This window comes from Physeter macrocephalus, chromosome 15 (genome assembly GCF_002837175.3).
Source record: "Physeter macrocephalus isolate SW-GA chromosome 15, ASM283717v5, whole genome shotgun sequence".
NCBI lineage: Eukaryota > Metazoa > Chordata > Mammalia > Artiodactyla > Physeteridae > Physeter > Physeter macrocephalus.
The window spans coordinates 1,478,922-1,503,602 of NC_041228.1; the positions used below are offsets into that span (position 1 = coordinate 1,478,922).

Sequence of the window (24,681 nt, forward strand, 5' to 3'; positions counted from 1 at the left end):
GTGGGGGGGGGTGCCAGTGGGGGGTGAGAGCCATCAGTGACCATCAGCTGAGAAGTAGTGACCTTCTGACCCATGACTGGGCCCTGGTCACTGAAGGAGCCTAGATTCCCAATCTTAGACTGAGCCCTTGTCCTGGTCACACACTGAGCCCCGACCCTGGTCACATGCTGACCCCCAACCCTGGTCACAGGCTGAGCCCCGACCCTGGTCACACTCTGAGCCCTGACTCTGGTCCCACGCTGAGCCCCGACCCTGGTACCACGCTGAGCCCCGACCCTGGTCACACTCTGAGCCCCGACCCTGGTCCCACTCTGAGCCCTGACCCCTGGTCCCACTGTGAGCCCTGACCCTGGTCACACTCTCAGCCCTGACCCTGGTCCCACGCTGAGCCCTGACCCTGGTCCCACGCTGAGCCCTGACCCTGGTCCCACGCTGAGCCCTGACCCGTGTCTCATCTGGAGTCACTCGTGCATGTTCACATGTAGTCGTTCACGTGTCACGTGCGTGGAGGGCTGCCTCCTCTTCCAGCCACACGTAACAGTCAACCATGTGACACAGTCGTCTTGGAAAGTCTGAGTCAGAGGCTTCCACCCACAGGGCAGACCCTCTACTGCCTCGCCCCCAGTTGTACACACACACACACAGACTCAACATCCACAGCTGAGGCAACTGCTCACAGCGAGGCTCAAGGCCGCCCCCCCTCAGCCCCCCACACCTACGCCAGCCTGACCAGTGGCAGTGAGGGCCTTGGGAGCAGGGCTGTTAAGGAGGGAAAGGAGGACTTTGCAGAGTTCTCAAATGTTTAGGGGGGTGGAGGATGGGGGGATGGAGGATGGGGGTGTCGGTAGGTGGGTGGATGGAGGATGGGGGGGTGGATGGGCGGATGGAGGATGGGGGGTCGGTAGGTGGATGGATGGAGGATGGGGGAGGATGGGGGGATGGAGGATGGGGGGTCGGTAGGTGGATGGATGCATGGAGGGTGATGGGCTGGTGGGTGAGGGGCGTTGATGAAGGCCAGGAGCACATCCCTGGAGTTAAGTTCTGTGGTTCTGAAAGGACAGCTCCCTGGATCTTTCACTCGTAGAAGCTGCAAATGCTTGGCAGTTTCCTTTTTAAAAACAGCCAAGAGTCACGTAGAGCCTAAAAGTCAGGGCTGGCAAGATCCTCAGAAACCATTCGCTCTGCGCTCGCTGGAAAGTGGTGTAGCTGAGGCCCGGTGCGGGGACGTCAGGACGGCCAGGCCTGGGCCAGACGCGCTCCACGGTCCTCGTCCCGCTACGCCAGCGTTTCTTTCGGGAGGTGTTTCGCCCGATACCAGTCCCGCCTGGGCTCCAGGGAGGGCGGGGTTCGATGCCCCCCGTGTCTTGTGCTCCCGGTCCACACGCGAGCCAGCTACGAAGGCTCTGAGAAGTCCTGCAGCAGCCTCCTCCTCAGTCGGCTTGGGGCGCTTGGCACCCTTCCTCTGTAACTTGAGCCGGCGGAGCAGACGCTGGGACAGGCTGGTGGAGGGCGTGATGTTCCCGCAGAGCCTGTGGGGTCCTTTCCCGAAGCCTGAGCCCACTCCAGGCACCTTTCGAACCCTCTCCTTTACTCACACAAGCTTTCTCAGTCCGGCTGAGGGCCGGGGTCCAGAGTGACAAGCCCAGGGTCGCCCCGTGGGTCGTGCGAGTCTGCGCTCTCTCCCCGCCTGTGCCGACCCCCAGCCCTGCTGGGTGCAGATGTCCTGGGGGACGCTGAGGGCCCGGGTCCAGCCCCGTCCCTGGGGTCCTTGCCCAAGTACGTGTCCTGGTCCCTTTAAGAGCCTTGCCCCTCCCCCATCCTTGGTTTCCTTGGAGAGGGCAGTGAGGGGCCAGGCCGAGGGGGGGCAAGCGAGGGGGGCCAGCGGAAGGGAGTCTTGGCAGGGTCCCCAGGTCGCTGTCAGCGGCCGGTTCCCAGCCCAATGTCTCCCACGCCGGCTGGTTCCTGATGGGGGCAGAGGAGGCCGGCTGAGGGGGACGAGGAGGAGCATGGGGTAGGAGACGGGCTGGACACAGAAGGCCTCCCTGGTGGCCTGGGTAGCGCCTCGGGATCCACGTCATCAGTGAGCACGGGAGGGAGGTGGGGGGACATGCTCTGCTCCCCCCACCTGGATGGGGACTGGGGCTGGGGGAGGGGTGCAGAGCTGCTCTCAGAGGCGAGACCACCCACCCGTCCTAGCCTCTGCTCTGGACTCAGCTCAGCCCCTTCCCCAGCGCCCGTCCCTTCTCTGCCGTCCCCTACTTCGTCCTTGGGGAGCAGGGGGGCCGGCAGAGGCCCACGGTGGTCCTGCCCTCTCTTCGAGGGGCGTCTGACCCCGGGCCTGCCTGTCCCCTGCCGGGTTGGGGAGCTGGAAGGGACAGACAGCCATGAGGTCACGGCCCAGGGACAGCAGCTGTGCCCTGAACCAGGGGCAGCGAGCGTCCCCACTGCCCTGCTGGCAGCCCAGCTCCCGCATCCCCTGCCGGCCGCCCCATGGGCCCCCTCGCCTCTCCCCTCTTTGGTGCCAGCGGAACACTTGGCGCCTTTGTCCATGGCCCCCGTGCCCTCTCCTCCGGCCTCAAAGCCACCTGCGCCTGGAGGCCGTTCTGCCTGTTCTTCTGCAGCCCCAGCCCCGTCCCCTTCCTCCCAGCTCTGACCCGCATTTGCAGCGACTCCGCGTAGCCGCGTGTTTGTTCCCCCGGCAGAGCGTGAGGCCCGCCGCGCGCGCGCAGGGCCTGGGTCGCCTCATCCAGCGTGCCGCCTCCCCCGCCGCCGGGTACACAGGAAGCCCTCGGGAGGGCTTATTCTAACGGCCCCTGCCCTCTCGCCCTCTTTTTCTTCCTGCTGGAAAGGGCACTGCTTGGCCAGTGGCGCCCTGGTGAGGCGCGTCTGGGGAGGGGGGCAGGGTTTGGTGCCAGGAGCAGGCTGGGGGCATCACAGACATGTGCTCGAGGGTCGGGTCGGAGGGGGGCGCCTGAGCGTGGGGGGCTTTCCGGGGCAGAGTCAGGGCCCACGAGTCTCCTGCTGGGCGTGTCCAGCTGCGTCCGTCCCTGTGCTTTCCCACCTCTGCGGGGCCCCGTGTGTCTGGGTGCCCCTGTGTCAGTGGTGTGGGCGTGCGCCCCTATGAGTGTGGTGTCCATGGAGACTCGAGGGTGAGGCGCCGGGGCTGACGGGTCAGGGGAGGCACAGGATTGGCCAGCCCTGAGCTCCCGGGGGCTGCTGGATGGGAGCGGGGGCCACGCCGGGCCGTGCTGGGCGGCTCGGTGTCGGGAGGGTGCCGGGGTGCACAGGGCAGCTGCGGGTGGCGGCAGGTCGAGTCAACCACGTTGTCTTCCCTGGTCAAGTGGCGGAATGTGGCACCGCAGGGGCCTGGGGCTGGGCCGGGCCCCTTCAAGGCCTCGCCTCCTCCTTGCCTCCTGTGCCCGCACCGGTGATGGCGGCGTTGCGGGGGACAAGGAGGAGAGCCTGGAGTTGCCCTCAGGGAGGAGCGGGCGCCCACGGGGAGGTCAGTGCCGGGCCCTGAGCGCACGGGGCAGTGCCAGGAAGGGGGGAGGGTTCTCACTTCCCTCCTCCACTGAGACCTGGGGGCTCCAAGAGGGGCCGCCTAGGGGGAGGGGGACAGCTGCCTCTTTGGGCCACTTGGTGCAGGGAGGGCGCAGGTGAGGACAGAGCAGGGGCCTCTCCCGGAAGGACCAGGCCTGGCTGGAGACAGAGGTACTTCAGGCCGCTCCTGGCAGGGATTTCATCTGTCTGTCTGTCCTTCTGTTTTCGACGTTCCCGAGCTCTGTGTCTTCATAGTGACGTCAGCCCTCAGTTGAGCACCCACCCACGCCCAGCACTGGGGCCCCTTCGTCCTCCCAGGAGGAGGGGTCAGTGCGGGGGCCGCCCCTGCCCAGACCCTGCCTCCTCCCGCAGGGCCCCCGTCTGCCTCGCATCCTCCCGGAGTCTCGCTCACCTCTCCCCAGGCCCGCACGCCCCGGGCTTCCAGGCCTTTGCCCCTGCTCTTCCCACAGGGTCACAGTGTCGTTCCATCCGCTCCCCGCACGGTCGTGTCACGGGGAGGTGCTTCACCCGGCACGTGTCCCGGGCCCTGTGTGACATGGGGGGCGGAGCAGAGCTCTGGCCTCCAGCCTGGACGCCAATCCTGGCCCTGTTCTCACTGACGGGTGACTGGGGGCAAGCCCTTTAGCCTCCTTGAGCCTCAGTTTCCGCATCTGTCCAAGGGGCGGCTGTGGTTCCTTGATGAGACGATGTGTGAAGGAGCTGGACCAGGAAATGCTCAGCAAGCAGACGCTGTCATTACCTCCCCCCACCCTGTTCCAAGAAGCCTGCGGGGGGACAGCAGCGAGCCACTCAGGCAAAGCACATGCCCGCAGGGGGCAGGGAGATGGGGCATGGCTGCCCCACGTGCTGGGAATAAGGGGCCACCTCTAGGAGCGGGCTTCCTGGGGAGGGGGAGCTTGGGCTCGTTGTGAAGGGTGAGCTGGAGTCCCGGGGCAGGAGGGTAGTAGAGGGCCCCCAAGCCCAAGGCACAGTATGTGCAAAGGCACCGAGGCAGAGAGCATTTGGGGTGCTGGGGTACAAGTGGTCCAGTGAGAGGTGGGCCTGGGGGCCTCCGCCAGCTCCTCTTTTTAGGAGCAGAGGGGGGTGAGCTCTCTGGCCTTGAGGTAATCAAGCACAGGCAGAATGGGACTGGGTTTTGGAAGGACAGAGTGACACTTCCTGGGCACCTGCTCTGGGCCTGGTCCTTCTGCCAGAAGCTCATTCCAAGCTCAGACCAGGCTCCAGACCTCACACCAGAAGCCTGAGGCTGAGTGGTGGAGAGGCTTGCGCGGGCCACACAGCCAGCTTGCGGGTCCTGACCCTGCAAAGCCCTGCACTTGGGTGGCCCCAGTGATCTTGAAGAGGCTTGGTGAGGACAGGGCTGGGGGATTGCGGGGTCCCTGCCACTGGGATGGGCCTGGAGGGCGCACGGTGACCCTCCTCCCTCGAGACACTTGCTTCCCGCCACTAGGGGTGTGCAGTTGCTAGCTTCCTGAGGCAGAAAAGTCTTAATCAAAACCCCAGCTTGCCAGGCGGCTCGGTGGTTTGCTGGTGTGGTATTGGGAGGGCAGGGACTAATGTCCTCATCTCTGCAGGGAGCCGACTAGGGATGCGGGAGGGCAAGATGTGGGGTAGACACAGGAAAACTTGGCAGGGAGGGCAGGGTGACTGTGGGTGTCCATTACCCTTTCTTGGCCTTGGTGCAGAGGCACCAGGAAACGGGGGATGATGAAACAAACTTGAGGCTCATCTTGGGAGGCAGGTGAACTAGGAGATGCCTGGAGGGTGGCGTGCGGTCAGTGCTGTGATGGATAATGGCGATGGGGTGGTTGCCTGGGTTCAGCCCATCATGGTTGATGGGGTTGGTGGTGAGGCCTCCTGCAAGACGGGTTCCGCCTACACGGTGCCCTGGACATGGCGAGTTGAATGTTGGTGACGGGGGTTACCAGCTAGTGTCAGTCCACAGACGTGGTGCTGGTTCAGAGGTGATGGCAGTCAGGGTGATATTGCTAACAGCGGAGGTGATGCTGGTGACCATGGCGATCGTGTAATCGTGGTGGCCGAAAAGATGGAGAAATGGTGGTGACGTGTAGTGATGATTGTGCTGTTGATGGTGGTAGTATCGGTGGTGAGAGTGATAGCGTTGGAAGTGATGTGCTGATGGTAGTGATGATGGTGATGTTGGTGGTGATGGTGATGTTGGCGCAATGGTGGTGTTGCTGCTGATGGTGTGATGGGTGGTGGTGGTGGCAATGGTGGTAATAATGGTCGTGCCATTGTTGCTGCTGTAAGTGTTGGTAATGGTGATGGCGTTGGTAGTGGCGATGATGGTGAGGGTGGAAGTAATGATGATGCTGTTGATAACATGATGGTGGTGGTGGTGGTGGTGTTGATGGTGTTGCTGGTAGTGGGGATAGTGGTGATGGAGTGGAAATGGCAGTGGTGTTATGATGATATTGATGGTGTTGGTAGTGGTGATGGTGGTATTAATGATGTTGGTGATGGTGGTGGTATGATTGTGTCATTCCTGATGCTGACGATGGCGGGGCTGTTGATAATACAATAGTGGTGTTGAAGTTGATTGTGTTGGTAGTGGCGATGGCAGTGACGTGGTGGTAATGACAGTACTGATGATGTTGGTGGTGATGGTGGTAGTAATGGTTGTGCTGTTGGTGGTCGTGGTGGCCGTGTTAATGATGTTGCTGATGGTGGTGACATGGCGGTAATGGTGGTGCTGATGGTGTTGGTGGTGGTGACGGTGGTGACGGTGGTGGTGTTGGTAGTGGGGATGGTGGCGATGGAGTGGAAATAGTAGTGGTATTGATGATGATATTGGTGGTGTTGGTGGTGGCAACGGTGGTGATGTAGTGGTAATGATGGTCTGATGATGTTGATGGTGGTGGTATCATTGTGTCATTCTTGGTGCTGGTGGTGGGGCTGTTGATAATGTAATGCTGTTTCTTTTTCAATGTAATAATTGTATTTTTTAATTAATTTTTATTGGGGTATAGTTGCTTTACACTGTTGTGTTAGTTTCTGCTGTACAGCAAAGCGAATCAGTTATATGTATACGTATATCCCCTCTTGTTTAGATTTCCTTCCCATTTAGGTCACCACAGAGCATTGAGTAGAGTTCCCTGTGCTATGCAGTAGGTTCTCATTAGTGATCTTTTTTATACATAGTGGTGTGTAGATGTCAGTCCCAATCTCCCAATTCATCCCACACCCTCTTTCCCCCTTGGTTTCCATAAGTTTGGTCTGGACATCTGTGTCTCGACTTCTGTTTTTGCAATTAAGTTCATCTGTACCATTTTTCTAGATTCCACATATAAGCAATATTATATAATATTTGTTCTTCTCTTTCTGACTTACTTCACTCTGTATGACAGTCTCTAGGTCTATCCACATCTCTGCAAATGGCCCTATTTTGTTCCTTTCTCTGGCTAAGTAATGTTCCATTGTATATATGTGCCACATCTTCTTTATCCATTCCTCTGTTGGACATTTAGGTTGTTTCCATATCCTGGCTATTGTAAATCGTGCTGCAGTGAACCTTGGGGTGCATGTGTCTTTTTGAATTATGGTTTTCTCCAGGTATATGCCCAGGAGTGGGATTGCTGTGTCATACGGTAGTTCTTTTTTTTTTTTTTCAATAAATTTATTCATTTATTTATTTTTGGCTGTGTTGGGTCTTCGTTGCCGTGCGAGGGCCTTCCCCAGTTGCGGCGAACGGGGGCCACTCTTCATCGCGGTGCGCGGGCCTCTCACTGTCATGGCCTCTCCCATCGTGGAGCACGGGCTCCAGACGCGCAGGCTCACTAGTTGTGGCGCACAGGCTTAGCTGCTCCGCGGCATGTGGGCTCTTCCCGGACCAGGGCTCGAACCCGTGTGCCCTGCATTGGCAGGCGGACTCCCAACCACTGCGCCACCAGGGAAGCCCATGGTGGTTCTATTTTTAGTTTTTTAAGGAACCTCCATACTGTTCTCCATAGTGGCTGTATCAATTTACATTCCCACCAACGGTGCAGGAGGGTTCCCTTTTCTCCACACCCTCTCCAGCATTTGTTGTTTGTAGACTTTTTGATGATGGCCATTCGGACCGGTGTGAGGTGATACCTCACTGTAGTTTCGATTTGCATCTCTCTAATACGTAATGCTGGTATTGATGTTGATGGTGTTGGTGGTGACGGTGATGGTGATGTTATTGATGTTGGTGGGAGTTTCAGTGAGAGCCATGAGGGTGGAGGTTGTGGTGACAGTTAAGGTGGTGGTGGTCTCAGCTCTCTGGGGGATTTGAAGCCCCCCCGCCATGGGAACCAGGACGCGCCCATGGCACAGTTTTGGAGGTAGACTGCAGCAGACAGGGTCAGACGCCAGCCCGAGGAGATGAGAGGCTGGGGTGGAGGGCAGAGAGGAGCGCTCACGAGGCCACACAGTCTGGGAGGGTGTCTTGGAGGAGACAAAGCTGGGCCAGCTGAGGGTGGTGAGGTTTGGGATCTGCTGGAGCCGGGGAAGTGCCTGTGGAGGTGCCCAGTGCCCAGCACAGGGCCTGAGCAGGCGGGCCAGGGACGCGCTTGCTGAATGAGTGAGTGATGGACCAGCCTGACCCCCAGCTGCACCAGCGGCTGGAGCGTGAGGGTGTGGGGTGTCGAGGCGCTGGCCCCTCAGCTGGTAGGGGTAGGTGTCAGGCTGGACAGAGCTGGGCCAGAGGTGTACCAGCCGAGGGTCTGAGGGAGGGGCACAGGCCTCAGGTGGGGTTCCTGGGGTGCAGGGCTCTGAGACGGGAGGAGTTGGCAGGCAGGCTGGGGTTTAGCGGGAGGGACCCTGGCCCTCCCAGGCCAGATGACTTCCTTGCAAGGCTGGGGAGCTCAGGGTCCCAGCCTCTCCAGGGGCCCCGGTGCCCTTGCCCAGGTGGGTGGGGTGGATCAGGCGAAGAGCCGCTGAGCCCTGAGGATGGCCAGGTTTCTAGCCTGGGGGCAGGCCTGCGGCCAGAAGCCCTGACTCAGAGCGTGGCTGGTGCCAGGCGGGAGCCAGGAGATTGGTATCGTGGCATCGTGGGGAACGTGAGAAGCCCTGGAGGCCCTGGTCACAGCCCCACGGATGCTGAGCCAGCCTGAGACACTATCGGTGCCGCAAGAGCCAGCCCCACACGGGCAGGGATGCAGGCCTGATGGGGCATGGGTCTCACCTGGCGATGCACTCAGCAAGACCCAGGTCAGGCAGATATCCATCCCCCAGGGTCCCCAGGGCCACGAGCGTTGCCCCCAGGCCCTGAGCCAAGAGGGGATGGAGCTGACCTGGGCTTGCCCTGGGGGTTCTCACAGGCCAGTGACCAGATGGGGGTTGGGCACAGAGCAGGAGGTTGAGGAGACTTCCTGGAGATGGCAGTGCGCCCGGGGTGCCCCGAAGGACGAGGCTGAGTCAGCCAGGGGGCAGGCGGGTGTGTGGTCAGAGGGACTGGTCAAGATCAAGGCCTGGAGGCAGGAGAGGGCACCTGTGTTCTGAGTCACCGGTGGTTCCTCTGGGCTGGAGCATGCAGGCAGGGCTGCCAGGGCTGGGATAGTGGGGGTGAGGGGGTGCTTGGGAGTCATGATGAGCTCCAGCTGCTGGGTGAGGTAGGACCCAAGAAGGGAGCCCCAGCACGGCGGCAGGGTAGGACCTGTTGGCGGAGCCAGGTGCGGCGCTCAGGAGCTCACGGCTTATCCAGGCAGGCTCCCTGGAAGGGGAGGCTCAGCACAAGCCTTGGTCTGTGGGTCAGAGGTCAGTAGGCGGAGGTGGGAGGTAGGCACCCTGGATGTGTGAAGCGTGATTCAGCAGGGCTTGTGCCTGGAATGGGTGGTTTGGGGAGCACGACGGCCAGTCTGAGGAGTTTTCAGGGGCTCCTAGAAGCCCCTGCCTGCAGAGACACCTTGCCCACTCCCTGTTCCCTCACTGGGGTGAGCTGTGCCCACTCTGGCTTCTCTCTGCTGTGTGGGGGGACCCCTGTGAGTCATTCACACTCCAGTGTGAATTAGCCCATCAAACCCCAGGGGACCCTGATGCACACGGTCCCATAATAGCACCTGCTTCGCGGGCCGGCAGGAGGCCTCCTGAATGCAGCAAAGGCCCTGGCTCAGCTGGCTGGCGGGGGGCCCTCCACACACCCTCTGTTACTGTCCCCTGATGTCCCACGCGTGTGCCGGGGCCTGTGCTGGGCATTGTGTCCCTCTGGTCTCCCTGGACAGCATGTGGGGGGAGGGTTTATGCCCACTTCATAGGGGAGGCAGCTCAGCTCTGAGTGGCCGGTAGGGAATTGGCCCAGAGGTGCGAACAGGCCTCGGGCGCCCAGTTCCTCCTCGCGGGACGGGGACAGACGAGTACGTCCGGGCACGGCAGGGACCGGGACGGAGGGGTGCCACAGGCCGAGCCTCCTCCCAGGGCCTCCGACATGCCTTGGCCCCCACCCACCCTGGGCCCCGGGGAGGTCCCCTGCGGAGTCCCCTGAGCTGGGTGGGGGCCAGGCTGCCTTCTCTGAGCCACCTCACCTGGGCACCAGGGTAAGGTTGTGGCGCTGGCACAGGCGTTGAGTGAGGCGGGTCTGCGCCGGGCGGGAGTTGCGGGGAGCTGGGCTTCACGGTCTGAGTGTGGCTGGAGGGGAGGCTCAAGGGGGAGCGCGGGGAGGCTCAGGGAGGGGGTGGCCAGTCCCCCGGGGCTGTGGGTCCCTGAGTGAGGAGGGAGCCGGGGGAAGGTCTTGAGCAGAGGATGACGTGTCCTGGCATATTTCAAATGGTGGCGCGGGGACAGGCGGTGGAGGGCAGGGCGGAGGCTGGCAGTGGTGGGTCCCACCAGGGTGGTGGCCACAGCGTGGGGACCAGAAGGGAGACTCAGTGCATTGGCCAGGAAGGTCAGTTGACGGTGGGTCTGTAAGTACGAGCAGGAAGGAGGGAGGGAGGGTCCTGGAGGCCGCCGCCAGGTTGCAGCGGGAAAGAGGGGCCTGGCTTGCCTCCCCATAGCAAGTCGTGGCGGAGCATTCCGAGCCCGCTGGGGTGCGGGCAGCGGGCTGAGCCAGCCGGGCCCCGGCCCTGCCCTCCCAGAGCAGGATGCAGGCGGGAGCGTCAGGCCATCACACGTGGCGGGAGAACAGGGCCGAGGCGGGAGGACCCGCGGATGGAGGCCACGGGTCAGGGACGGGCTCGCCGTGAGAGCCGGGGCGCTGGCGCGTGGCTGCTGTGGCCGTGGAGGCGGAGCCGTCCAGGCCGGGCCCAGCTGGTCGGCGTGCAGGGCACGGACAGCCACGGGAGGGGCCGCGTTCCCCGTGGCGGTGACTGGCCTGACACCTTCTCAAGGAGCACTTGGGGCCGGGGAGGCGGGAGCAGGAGGCAGCTGCCCGGGAGCAAGGTGGGTGGATGAGGGTGGCGTGGTGGGGGAGGGAGGGTGCACGGTGTATCCAGGACCGACCCCAAGGCGTCCAAAGGGTGGGGGGCGGCAGAGGAAACTCAGGTCTCAGCTCAGCGTCAGGACGCACAGTGGGGGCCCGCGTGGAGGGGTGTCGGCTCAGGGCTCAGAAGTGGAGCAAAAGGGACGGGAAATCGTCCCTGGGGTTTGGTGACTTGGGGGCTTTGGTAGGAGCAGGGTGGGAGGAGCCTGTGGTGAGGAACTGGTGGCCTGCAGAGGGGTGGGCAATGGCTGGACCTTCCTGAGGCCCTGGTCGATGGGGGAGGCACAGCCTTTCTCTGGGAGCTCTGATCTGAGGGGCCCAGGGCCCCCTGCAACCTCCCGTCACCTCAGGCAGGGAGGGGCTCCTGCCCTCCTAGTGCTGGCAGGGGCCCCAGCTCCAGCTCCTTCTCTCGCCCTGGACCTGGGGGGTGGGGAGGCGCAGGTGGGTGTCACTGACCCAGATTCCTCGGGCCTGGGCCTGGGAGGGGGGGCGTGGCTCTGTGACCCAGATATTCCAAGTTTCCGAAGCTCAGTCAAGAGGCGACCAATGGTCTCCCACGTGTGGGATTGTGTGTGAGGAGGGAACGACCTGCCTGTGTTGCAGAGATGGTAACAGGTGTCACCTGCAGCAGGAAGGACTTCGGTCAGACATGGTGAAGAACTTCCAGATGTTGTGGGTATAAGAGGATACGTCCTAGAGGTTTTGTTAAAGAAAGACGGCTGAGGGTCCCCTGACCTTTCCCAGTTCAGGGCGTGCCTAAGATGCAAGCGAGGGTCTAGCGGTCAGGGACCCCCACCCACCTGTCCTGCTCCAGCCAGTCCCCAGCCGATGCCCTGGTGTGGGGTGGGCCTTAGGCAGGCCCCCCCTCCGCCTGGTCTGGGCCTTGGGCCACCCTTGAGGGTCCCTTGCAGATATGCTCCTCAGAGTTCAGTGGCTCAAATACTGTAGGCCTTGTAGGCTGGTCAGACAGATAAAAAACTGGAATCCTGGCCCTCCTGCTGTCCTGCTGTGTGGCCTCGGGCAATCATACCGCTTCTCTGAGCCTCAGTTTCTATATCTACACAGCTGAGTTGAGGATTACTGCAAAGATTAAATGATAAAATGCACAGGAAGCTATTAATATTGAGGTGGGGGAGGGGACGAGGAGAGGGTCCCTGTCCCTGTGTCGCGTGGCAGTGGCCTGCCAGAGCCAGGGGGACCGTGGAGTGGGGAGAGGCCAAGGCCAGGGAGCCTGCCCTGAGGTCCTGCAGGGTCTGGGTGAGGCCAGAAGCTGCCCACCTCCCAGGCTGCCAGCCCCAGCAGTTGGTTCTCTGGCCCAGGGGCGGACGCCTCCTCATGCTTTCCATGGCCTGAGGCTGCAGGGCAGGCCCCAGCCGACCCCCCGTCAGCAGAGTGGGCCGTGCTCCTCCTCGTCCCCTCCTCTGGGAGGCTGATAAGCTAATTAGTGCCCATAGCAGGAGTCCTGTGGGGCGAACCAGCAGCCTGGGCTGGCCTTCTCCCAGGAGGTGGCCAGCAGCTGTCAGCCTGGCGCCCTGCAGACCCGCCAGCACTGCCTGGGAACCTGCCAGCCTACCGGCCCCAGCCAGCCTGGCTCCCCTCACCCCGGCCCTCGAGGTGCTGTCCCTTCCCAACCCTCCCAGCAGCCTTCAGCAGGCGGAAAAGACGGGTTCGGGGTCCCCCCCCAACTCAGAGTAGGAGGGCTGAGGCAGCGTCCGTGCCTGGACTGAGAACTAGAGCTGAGATCTGAACCCAGGACCAGCCGGCCACAGACTCCTGCTCTCAGGAGCGGGCACGTGGCCAATGTCGTGGACAAGCCTGCGAGAGAGGGAGGCGCTGTCTCCAGGCCGGAACAGCCCGCAAGCCTCCTCCCCGGAGCGTCCTGGGTCTTGGGGACTTCTGGCCTGCACTTCCTTGGCCGTCTTGGTGTCTAGTCAGTGGCTTGCACGCGCACCGCAGGCGTGAGGATCGGGTGCTCTGGGGGTGGGAGGGACCAGGCGCAGCTGGGGCTCAGCACTCTGTGCCCCTTCTGCGTGGTGCTGGGGGACGAGGGGAGACAGGAGTGTGCCGTGCCCAGCGCAGCTGAGTGAGGCCTTGATAAAGCCCCGCTGAGGGCGCGGGAAGACCAGGCTGGATCTCCCGGGACTCTCCAGGGCCCCGCACGCCCTTTCCTGATCCTTCCACCCCCCAGCTCTCGTCTCTGGTTCTGCGGTTGTTGGGGTCTTCTTCTCTAGCGGAAGGCAGGCGAGAAGAGGTCTCTACCGGGGCCTTAATAGGTTCTGATTTCTGCTCCCCTCCACGCCAGGGGCGCCGGGTGTGCAGGATGGCGGCCTGGGAGGCGGGACCACACAGGCAGCCGAGCCCCTGGCCTCCATCCCAGGCTGTGGCCTTGGCCCTGGCCCTGCCTGGGCCCTGCTGTGCTGTGTAGTCAGGCACACCTCGGCTCCTCCCGGGCCAGCGCGGGTTCAGGTGGGCCAAGGTGGGAAGGCTCGGGCGGAGGCGTGGTCAGGAGCCAAAGAGGTGGAAGCTCCGGGGGCCCTCCCGTGGCATTCTTTATGAGGGCCCCTAAGATGGATGAGCTTTGGGCCACCCAAACCCTGGCCCCCGTGGGCTCGGGGGCCAGTGCTGGTGAGAGGGATGTCCCCTCCTCTTGCAGCACTTCAGAGAGTAGCAGACAGGCGTGGGGGAGGGGGTATTCTGGGGCCACAGAGCCCTGATGCACCCCACGGAGCCAGGGCCTAGCCTCTGCCTAGCTGTCACCTTGGGCCTCAGTTCTCCTCCTCTGTAAAACAGGGGCAGGCCCTTCCCCGTGGGGGGAAAATGAAGAGAGAAAAGCAGACTCGAGGGCATCCAGCGGGCCCAGAGTGTGTCCCTTCTTCCCTGGGGCCTGAAGCTCAGGAAGGAGATTGTATAACATCTCAAATTCAACAGAAGGCAGCTCTGGGTTCTGGGATGCCCAAAGCTGAGACCCTAAGCTTTCCTAAAGACGTTCTCGCAGGTGCTGGGCTGGGGTGGGGGGGGGGGGCGCCTTGACCGTGTCCCACGTGATCCTCCCCGCCGTCTCCTCCCCATTTTAGAGATGAGGAAACTGAAGCTAGGGCTGGTAGCTGACTTCCCAGATGACACAGCCAGGAGGTGGCCCAGGATGGTTGCTTGCAAATCCAGGTGTTGAGGAGACGCCCGCTCAGTGTGTGGGGGTTAGGGCTCCCCTGGGAGTGCACAGGGTGGGAGCCACTCAGCCCCCAGCCCGCCTTCCATCCAGAGGGGCTGGGACGGGGGAGACAGGCTGAAGGCTTTGGAAGGCGCCTTGCAGCTCCCTCCTTCCGGGGCTGGGGGATCTAGGGCGGGCCGGGGTGGACCCTTGCGCAGAGACCTGGACTGTCCCCCACAAAGTCCCGGGGCAGACACCGGGTCTGAGTTATTTGGGGGGCGAGGGGGCTTTTGCGGCCCTGGGGTCAGAAGCAGACCACTCCCAGCTGTGGCTCCCGAACGGTGGTTTCGGTCTCGACTCTTCAGCCTGGAGCCCTCCAGCCTGCAGGCCCAGGGCCCTGGGGAGGGCACTCCATGGGCACCTTCTGCGGGCGTGCCTGGCTGGACGCTGCCAGACAAGTGGGCCGGCATGGGGGTGGGGGGGACTTAGATCAACAGCGACTGGTTCGCAGTGTAGTTCAGTCCGGCGCACTGAGGCCCTAACAAGCGCTGGTTTCAAGGGAACCAGAGCCACCCGAGCGGCAGCCAGCAGGAGGGCCCTGGGTCAGACGGCAGGGGGCACGCTCAGGCTGCTTCCCCGATCCCGGGGTGCGTGGGGCGGGGGGGAAGGCCGATCGGGGCCGGGGAAGGTGGCTGTGGGAGCGGGGCGGTCCCAAGGTCACCAGCGCGACGCGGGGGCCGGGGGCGGAGGCGCAGAGGCGCCCCTCGTCCCGCCCTGGCCCGCGCGCACACCACAGGCCGCCGCGCCCCCCCAGCTGGCGCCCAGCTCCACGTGCGCCCACGCGCCCCTCCCGGCCCGGCGCTGGGGCGGGGCGCTCTCCGGGCGCGAGGCCAGGGCTCGGCACCCCGCCGGCCCCGCAGGCCCGCGCTGCCGCGAGTCGCTCTCCCGTGGCTCGGCGGCGGCCATGGGGCGCGGGGCTCCGGGGGCCGGCGGGGCGCGCGCGGCGGCGGGCGCAGGTGCGGGCGCGGGCTGGGGACGCGGGGCCCGGGCGCGGCCGGCAGCCGCTCACGCCGCCCCTGTCTCCCCTCCCCCCGTGTGTCCCGCCCCCCAGACCCTCCTCCCCCGCCCCCCCGCAGCTCGGGCCCTGGTCGTGGCGCGGCTGCCGCACGGTGCCCCTCGATGCCCTCCGGACGCGCTGCCTCTGTGACCGGCTCTCCACCTTCGCCATCTTAGCCCAGCTCAGCGCCGACGCGGTGAGACCCCAGCCGGGCGCGCGGCGGGCGGGCGGACGGGGCGGGGGCGCGCGGGGCGGGGGCTTCCGGGGCCGACTGTCGCCTCCGGGGCCGGCGCGGGGAAGGGCGGCTGCGCCCCGCCGCCCCCCGTGGCCTGGCCGGCGGGGCCCGGGCCTCTAGAGAGGGCGGGTGGGAGCTGAGTGGGTGGCGGTGTGGAGTTGGGCACTGACCTGGGAGGAGCCGGGCCGGGGCCCCGAGAGTGACTGATGGGTGAGTGAGTCCCCCCCCAACTCTCTTTGGGGGCCTAGGACCCTGGAGGAAGCCGGTCCTCAGGGGAGCCGGGCAGTCTGGGCCCTGGCCCTAGGGGCTGGAGGAAGACTTGGCCTGGCAGAGCCAGGCAGACACCTTCACTTGGTGGGGTTCCTTCCCCCAGCTGGCGGCAGAGGCTCCTGGCCTGCCTGGGAGAGGGAGGGGGAGGAGCTGCCACCTTCCTTGGAGTCCTTTCCCACCCACCCCAAGTGGACCGTGGTCTCTGGAGGCAGCTGCGTCCCCAAGTAGGGGTCCCGGGGGTGGAGAGGGTGCTGGGCTTGGCTCAGGTTGGCAGCCCTCCCCAGGAAGGCCCCATCATCTCAGGGGCCTCCTTTTTGTTCTCGTGATTTCTGTGGGGGCTGCCAGTTTCTATGGCGACAGCATCTGGGGCCAGCTTGCTGGCTGGGGCCGGCCAACTGGGGCTGGTGGGCGCTCTTGCCCAGGGCCAGCTGCCCTCGCTGGACCTAGGAAAGCCGGATCCCCCAGCCGGGTCACTAGGCCCCCCGAGGAAGGGAAGGGTAGGGGTCTTTGCTCATTTAGCCCCCTGGTCCCGGCCTGGTGTGGAAGGATCCTCAGGCAGCAGATATGGAGGACGGACTGGGAGTGGGACACCTATTTGGGGGTGTTTGGGGTGGCTGGCCCTCATCAGACGGGGGTGGCGCAGCTCTCTGCTCATGTCCATGTGGAAGATGTTTCCAGGCCTCTCTGAGAACAGTCTGCCCCCCCCTTTGTCCTCTGAGACGTGGGGAGAGAGAGCGATATTGTCAGCCAGGATCCCCTGGAGGGTCAGAGCTGGAGAGGACCTTAGAGGTCATTGCCACTAACCCCTATCGACAGGCAGGGAGATCGAGGCTTGGGGTGGGGGGCTTGCTCAAGGTCTTGGGGTGACTCTGCTGGACAGGGGTCTGTGGTCTTGGCCCTGATCCCAGTGTGCCCTCCCCCTCAGGCTGTCCCTGTGACAGGACTGTTGGTTTTGGCGATTCTGGGGGCAGGCCCCTGAAGGCAGCAGCCGGGGCCAAGCTGGGGGCTCCCCGGAAGAGGTGGCTTTCTGCACAGGGGAGCAGCCAGGGGGGCTGGGACTTCCTGGGTCCCCTGCGAGGCCGGAGCAAGCGGGGCAGGGCCGCCTCGGGGAGCAGGGGGCGCTCCAGAGCAGGCTTTGTCCTCTGAGACGTGGGGAGAGAGAGCGATATTGTCAGCCAGGATCCCCTGGAGGGTCAGAGCTGGAGAGGACCTTAGAGGTCATTGCCACTAACCCCTATCGACAGGCAGGGAGATCGAGGCTTGGGGTGGGGGGCTTGCTCAAGGTCTTGGGGTGACTCTGCTGGACAGGGGTCTGTGGTCTTGGCCCTGATCCCAGTGTGCCCTCCCCCTCAGGCTGTCCCTGTGACAGGACTGTTGGTTTTGGCGATTCTGGGGGCAGGCCCCTGAAGGCAGCAGCCGGGGCCAAGCTGGGGGCTCCCCGGAAGAGGTGGCTTTCTGCACAGGGGAGCAGCCAGGGGGGCTGGGACTTCCTGGGTCCCCTGTGAGGCCGGAGCAAGCGGGGCAGGGCCGCCTCGGGGAGCAGGGGGCGCTCCAGAGCAGGACACATGCCCAGGTCCCCTCTCCCAGCCCAGGGTCTGGCCCGTAGGAGGTCAGTGCCAGTCGAATCTTGAAATGCAGGCTTGTCCCGTACACACGGTGACCCCAGACTGGCCTTCAGTCTCTCTGAGCCTCGGTTTCTTCACCTGTAAAACGGAAATGGCCCCATGCTGCTCCGGGTGGCTGCGAGGGCTTCGCCGGTTGACAGGGACCCTCCTGGATGGGGCCTGGAGCGTGGCAGGGCCACTGCATCCTCGAAAGGTGGCATCCCGCTCGGGGGCTGAGCCCGGGGCCACCTGGCATGGAGAGCGTGTTGGGTGAGGGGTGGGCAGCTGACGCGGGTGGAACTCCGGGGGTGGAGGAGTGGGCTGCCAGGGGGCCTTTCTCGGAAGAGCTGACCTGTACCGGTGCCTCTGAGGGTGAGCGGACGGGAGCCCTGTGCAGGGTGGGCAGGCAGAGCTTTGGTCTCTGAAGGGTTCAAGGCTTTGTTTGGCAGGGGGCTCAGCAGCTGCAGTCAGAGGGGCATCTGGCGTCAGCCTGATCTGCACAGGAGGGTGAGACGCAGGCTGGCAGGTCAGGGCACCCCATCCCCACGTCCCAGAAGAGGCAGCTGAGTCCGAGGGTTCGGGAGCTGTCAGTGGCCACAGAGCCACCCGCTGGCCGCGGGACCCAGGGCAGGCTGCCTGGCCGCTGGGACCCTCAGTCTCCTCCTCTGTCGGATGGCATAGCAGTGGGCTCTGGCTGATCCTGTGACCCCCTGAGGGCCTGGGCGTGGCTCAGAGGAGCATGCTGGGAGGGCGCGGGGGAGGGGGCTTGGCCTGCGCTCGGTCGCTGCTCTGCGCTCACCTGCTCTCAGAGCCATCGCCACCTTCCTGTCTTTTCCCAGCCGGCTCTGGCCCCAGAGGTGCTGCTGGTGGGCAGGGGCCGAGAGGGAGACTGCCGTCCTGCAGCCCATCACGCTGTGCCGACCCCTCTGAGTGCCTGCAGCTGGGCCCTCGAGGAGCCCGGGGTCTGACGGGGAGGCGAGCCCAGGCTGGAGGGAGGAGGTGCTCTGGGGCTCAGCACCAGCCTCCTTCCTTCCAGGGGCAGCTTGGGAGACGAGCACGAGGAGGAGGTGTGGAGTAGGGCCCTGAGGGGTGAGCAGGAGGTCCCAGCAGGCTCGGGGCGGGGTGGGGGGAGTGATGGTCGCCCCGGGGAGGGTGAGAAAGTCAAGAAGCAAGCGGGAGATGGGCTGGGAGCTCAGAGGGCAGGCAGGGCTGGGGCGCGGGCGCCGCGGCGAGGCCGGGGCCCGGGCGAGCTAGAGCTTCAGCCCCAGGTCAGTGGAGCTGGGTGGCTGGGAGGTGGTGGTCTTGGGTCCTGGAGGGGTCCCAGCAGGCGTGAGGGCGGAATAACCCACCAGCAGGTGGGGGGGTGGCAGCGGAGAGCGGGGCTGAGTGTGGGGGTGGATGCTGCCTGTCTCCACCCGCGGAGTTGGGTGTGTACGTGGGGCGTGGGGATTCGGTGTGAGCGGGCAGAGGCCGCTGGCATCTCGGGGTATGGAGTGGTCTCGGGACCGGAGTCCAGAGCGAGGCCCCCAGAGAGGACGGAAGAGAAGCGGTGCTGTGGTCACACCCCAGGAGCCAGGGAGGGGTTAGATCCCGGGGGGCACGGAGTGAAGGAAGATGAGACCCAGGCATTCCCCCCCCACCCTTGCATGCAGCCAGAGTGTCAGGTCCCGGCTGTGCCGCTGCAGGCCTGTGACCACGGAGGGTTGAGTAACCGCTCTGAGTCACATCTGAGGGGGCGAGGCCACCTGCCTCAGAGCCTGGTGGGGACTGAACCTGGTGAGGTGTTTACAGCATCCACACAGCCTGGCGTGTAGTAAACAGTCTCTAAGGCATACTCGTTGGAGGCGTCGCTTCTGTGATGTGCCCGAAACTGGGCTACTGATCTGACAAGAATCAAGGCTCAGCGTGTGACCGGGATCAGGGATCAGGCAATGGTGGAGTAGGGCTCGTTCGCGTGGGTAGCTGTGAGCCACACGTGTTGGAGCGGAGACGGGGTAAAGACAGCGTCATAGGAAGGAAATCAGTGTTTAGGGCACGTGAGACGTGTAAGAGTTGGGAGAAGATTGCAGGTAGGGAATTCACAACAACCACGTAAATGACAAACAAGTAAGGGGGGGGGCGGGGGGGAGGGGCCGGTGCCCTGAAGAGACTCAAGACAAGGTGACGGGCAGAGAGATGAGGGGCTGGCTCAGATTGAATGTCCAGCGAGAGCCTCTGTGCAGAGGTGACAGCCAAGCCAAGAGAAGAGCCAGCCGTGTGAAGGTCAGGGGAAGAGCACTGGGTGGCGGGACCAGCATGTGCAAAGGCCCTGGGGTGGCACGGAGCCAGTCTCCAGCAGGAGGCCGGCCCGCTTCTGCCTGCTCTCTGTGTGCGTTGGGGCCAGTCTCTCACCCTCAAGGTCTCCGGTCCAGCCCTCCCAACAAGACCTTGAGATCCCTGACACCCCTGCCCACAATTCTGTTACCTGTTCCCTCCCCATATCGTTGAGAACCTGCAGGGCTAGGGCCGTCAGAAGTGACGGCTGAGCCAGGCGGAGAGGAGGAGGAGGGCACGGGAGGGCAGGTGGGCGAGCTGGCGGGCATGTGGCTGCCAGGCCTAATGAGGGCGGATGGAGGCAGATGGCCACTTAGGTCGGGGCCGGAGCCACTTACACGAAGCAGGCCTGAGCCACTTCCTCGGCCACCCATGACTTGCGTAGCTGGCCGGGCCTCCGAGGTTACCTGGTGAGTTCAGGGGTGCTGGCCGCAGCCCGGAGCCCCCCCCCGCTTCCCCGGGGCCCTCCAACTGCCTGTATGGAAACACAGAAGTTTGTGCTGGAGCCTCACCCGGGTCAGGCCCCCAGGGATCGCTGACTGCTTGGGTGACCTTGAACGACTTTCTCCATTTTCCCGGAGCCTGCCTTCCGGGCCTCCATTCATCCAGCCAGTCACACTGACCGAGCGTCCATGCTAGGCCTGGCCGAGGGGGGCTCACAGACATGAGGAGACCGGCCTGCAGGGACAGACAGGCAGCCCCAGCCATGGGACGGGGCTGGGACAGAGGGACAGCAGAGGGGCCTGGGGGCAGGAGGTGGTGCCTCCAGTGTGGGGAAGGGCCGTCCAGGCCTCGGATGGAGAGCACAGCACGGTCACCATGGGGGTGGGGGTGGGGCAGCTGTGTCAAGTGGGGTGGGCCCTGGGGTGCCCTGTGCAGGGGCCCCGGGACCTCAGGCTCCCAGGGAAGGTGGAAGGTCCCATCTGGGGGCGGAAAGGGCCACCGTGGCTTTAGGAAGTGGGTGGGAGTCTCGCTCCGCCACGTGCTGGGGTCAGCAGGGGTCTGAAGGGTGTCGGCCAAGCTAGACTTGGGACGGGCAGGAGGGTGTCAGCCCTGGGTGGGGAAGCCCACGAGGAGCCCCTGGTCCCCTGGCCGAGCTTGCCCGTCATCTCCAGCCCTGGAAGCGGTGGGTGGTCGCCCTCTCCAGGCCCTCCATCTGTCTTTGGGTTTTGGACCCAGAGGGACCCGGGTCATTCCTCAGCAAGCACACGCTGTCCGCCTGCCGTGTGTGCTGGGCACTGGGCTGCGGTGTGGCCGTGGTTCACGCGGTCACGTCGGGGGGCACGCAGGGATGCGTAAGCAGGGACCGGCCGGTGCCTAGGGCTGCACTGGGCGGCGTGGTGGGGAGCGGTGGGGTCCGTTGGCCCCTCTGAGAGGGCACAAGTGAAGGCCAGAATGGCCCGAGGCCCTGCCACGCGGCGCTGGGCAGGGCACCCTGGCAGAGGGAATGGCGGAGCCAGGCGTGGAGTGGGGGCGAAGGGCAGCCCAGTGCGGGCGGTGGTCTCACGAGCTGAAGGGGGGCAGGGCCAGGCCTGGTGGCCTTCGGGGCCCTCGGACACAGCTTGGGCCGTGGTGGGGTGGCATGGGAGACTCTGAGAGCGGGGGGGGCGGGGGGGAGGGGCCGGTGCCCTGAAGAGACTCAAGACAAGGTGACGGGCAGAGAGATGAGGGGCTGGCTCAGATTGAATGTCCAGCGAGAGCCTCTGTGCAGAGGTGACAGCCAAGCCAAGAGAAGAGCCAGCCGTGTGAAGGTCAGGGGAAGAGCACTGGGTGGCGGGACCAGCATGTGCAAAGGCCCTGGGGTGGCACGGAGCCAGTCTCCAGCAGGAGGCCGGCCCGCTTCTGCCTGCTCTCTGTGTGCGTTGGGGCCAGTCTCTCACCCTCAAGGTCTCCGGTCCAGCCCTCCCAACAAGACCTTGAGATCCCTGACACCCCTGCCCACAATTCTGTTACCTGTTCCCTCCCCATATCGTTGAGAACCTGCAGGGCTAGGGCCGTCAGAAGTGACGGCTGAGCCAGGCGGAGAGGAGGAGGAGGGCACGGGAGGGCAGGTGGGCGAGCTGGCGGGCATGTGGCTGCCAGGCCTAATGAGGGCGGATGGAGGCAGATGGCCACTTAGGTCGGGGCCGGAGCCACTTACACGAAGCAGGCCTGAGCCACTTCCTCGGCCACCCATGACTTGCGTAGCTGGCCGGGCCTCCGAGGTTACCTGGTGAGTTCAGGGGTGCTGGCCGCAGCCCGGAGCCCCCCCCCGCTTCCCCGGGGCCCTCCAACTGCCTGTATGGAAACACAGAAGTTTGTGCTGGAGCCTCACCCGGGTCAGGCCCCCAGGGATCGCTGACTGCTTGGGTGACCTTGAACGACTTTCTCCATTTTCCCGGAGCCTGCCTTCCGGGCCTCCATTCATCCAGCCAGTCACACTGACCGAGCGTCCATGCTAGGCCTGGCCGAGGGGGGCTCACAGACATGAGGAGACCGGCCTGCAGGGACAGACAGGCAGCCCCAGCCATGGGACGGGGCTGGGACAGAGGGACAGCAGAGGGGCCTGGGGGCAGGAGGTGGTGCCTCCAGTGTGGGGAAGGGCCGTCCAGGCCTCGGATGGAGAGCACAGCACGGTCACCATGGGGGTGGGGGTGGGGCAGCTGTGTCAAGTGGGGTGGGCCCTGGGGTGCCCTGTGCAGGGGCCCCGGGACCTCAGGCTCCCAGGGAAGGTGGAAGGTCCCATCTGGGGGCGGAAAGGGCCACCGTGGCTTTAGGAAGTGGGTGGGAGTCTCGCTCCGCCACGTGCTGGGGTCAGCAGGGGTCTGAAGGGTGTCGGCCAAGCTAGACTTGGGACGGGCAGGAGGGTGTCAGCCCTGGGTGGGGAAGCCCACGAGGAGCCCCTGGTCCCCTGGCCGAGCTTGCCCGTCATCTCCAGCCCTGGAAGCGGTGGGTGGTCGCCCTCTCCAGGCCCTCCATCTGTCTTTGGGTTTTGGACCCAGAGGGACCCGGGTCATTCCTCAGCAAGCACACGCTGTCCGCCTGCCGTGTGTGCTGGGCACTGGGCTGCGGCGTGGCCGTGGTTCACGCGGTCACGTCGGGGGGCACGCAGGGATGCGTAAGCAGGGACCGGCCGGTGCCTAGGGCTGCACTGGGCGGCGTGGTGGGGAGCGGTGGGGTCCGTTGGCCCCTCTGAGAGGGCACAAGTGAAGGCCAGAATGGCCCGAGGCCCTGCCACGCGGCGCTGGGCAGGGCACCCTGGCAGAGGGAATGGCGGAGCCAGGCGTGGAGTGGGGGCGAAGGGCAGCCCAGTGCGGGCGGTGGTCTCACGAGCTGAAGGGGGGCAGGGCCAGGCCTGGTGGCCTTCGGGGCCCTCGGACACAGCTTGGGCCGTGGTGGGGTGGCATGGGAGACTCTGAGAGCGGCTGCTGCTTGGGGACGAGCCCGGGGGCTGGCCTGGGCACGTGGAGGGCAGAGGGCCCGCCCAGCTGGAAGGGGCCTGGTGGGGGAGGGGGGGGGGGACGGGCGCCTGGTGCAGGCGGTGGGTGGAGCGGGTGTCGGGGAGGGGCCGGGTCTGGAGGGGTGGGCGCTGAGTGCCCCGTTAGATGCAGCTGGCGCTTTGGGCCCCTTTCGGAGAGCGGCGGCTTCTGCCCGCGGCTGGAACTGCAGAGCCGCGGAGCCAGGGCGAGCGGTCCGAGGCGGGGCGCTGGGCCTGCTGCCTCCGCGACCTCACCCGTGACCCCGGCTGGGGGAGTCCCTCCCTGGGATCGGCGGGGGGCGCGTTGCCGGGCTGGGCGCACGACTCTACTTCTCCCGGTGGGGCCGGGGCGGGGCACAGGCAGAGACCTGCCCTCGGCAGGGGATGAGAGCCCTGGCCGGGGAGGGCGCAGGCCGGAAGGTGCCGGCGTGGGGGCGCTCGGGCTGCCGGGGGGCGCGGGGGGGGGGCGGCCCGCGGGCCTCACCCCGCTCTCTGTCCCCCGCGCCCGCCCCCGCAGAACATGGAGCAGGCGGCCGGGCCGTCGGTGGCGCTCATCGTGGGCTGCGGCGTGTCGTCCGTGACCCTGCTGCTGCTTATCGCCGTCTACGTCGCCGTGTGGAGGTGGTGCTCCCGGCGGGGGGCGGGGCCGCGGGCGGGGGGCGGGGCGGGCGGCGCAGACCGCTCCCGGCAACGGGGCGACCGGGCTGCAGTCTCACTCCCCCTCCCTCAGGGGCGGCCGTGGGGGGCGGGGACCCAGCCTCCTCCCTCCCCGGGGGCGCCACCACCAGCCCGCCCTCCCCGGCGGCTGTTCGCGGACGCTGCGTGGCACTGACGGTGGGGGCACGGGGGCCGGCCAGGGGTGCCAGGCCTGCCCGCTCCTGCCCGGCGCTGCGCCCGCACCACCGCTCCCGGGTGCTGGCAGGCGCGCCCCGAGCCCACTCCCCAGCCGAGCACCCTGCCCCGTGACCACGGGGACCCCAAGATCGCGACTTCCCCGCCTCTTGTCTCTTCTGGCACGTGGACGTGCAAGGCCGCTCCCCAAGCCCGGGGTCACGCGTCAGGATGGGGGCCTCTGCGGGGCCGCCTGCCCCACACCCCCTCCCCCAGGCCACAAGGCCTCTTCACAGACCCCTGTGCCCTGGGTGCCGGCCCCTGGGGTGTGGGGCGACCCCGTCCCAGCCGGTCACCAGCCCTGGGGCGAGGGAGCCGTGTGCAGCGTGTCCCTTCCCCCGGCGTCCCACTTTGGGCCCGGAGGAGCAGGGGTTTGGGCCAGCAGGACAGGCAGGGTCAAGCCAAGGTCACCCGCCCAGCAGCCACCCGCTGGGCCCAGCCAGATTCCCAGTGCGTCAGCTCCAAGGGCAGCACGATGTCAGCCAGAGGCCAGCGAGGAGGGGTCGATGTGGCCTCTGCTTTCCTGCCCCCACCACCCCATCCTGCCCGAGGGCGGCAGCGGCACCGGAGGGCCAGCGACCCGGAAACACCCAGTGCCCCTGCCACCAGCCCCCGCCCAGACCATCTGTCCTGAATCCCCTGGAGGCGTGCTTGGCCCCCTGGCCCGGCCCCCCCCCCCCGAGGCCGCTGTGCTTCTGAGGTTTTGGCCCCCGGTCTCCACAGCGCCTCCTTCCCTGTGAGCTGCGTTC

The 24,681-nt window shown here is 65.3% G+C and overlaps 1 protein-coding gene across 4 annotated transcripts in view; it reads left to right on the top strand.

The window, feature by feature from the left end:
- Window positions 1-24,681, top strand: part of ADGRB1 (adhesion G protein-coupled receptor B1) — an 85,415-nt gene that overhangs the window by 39,206 nt on the left and 21,528 nt on the right. For all 4 annotated transcript variants that reach the window (XM_028500450.2, XM_055091035.1, XM_055091036.1 and 1 more), the window contains 2 exons: window positions 15,217-15,358; window positions 23,559-23,662. In XM_028500450.2, coding sequence (XP_028356251.1) covers window positions 15,217-15,358; window positions 23,559-23,662 — 246 coding nt within the window. The remainder of the gene's footprint in view (window positions 1-15,216; window positions 15,359-23,558; window positions 23,663-24,681) is intronic.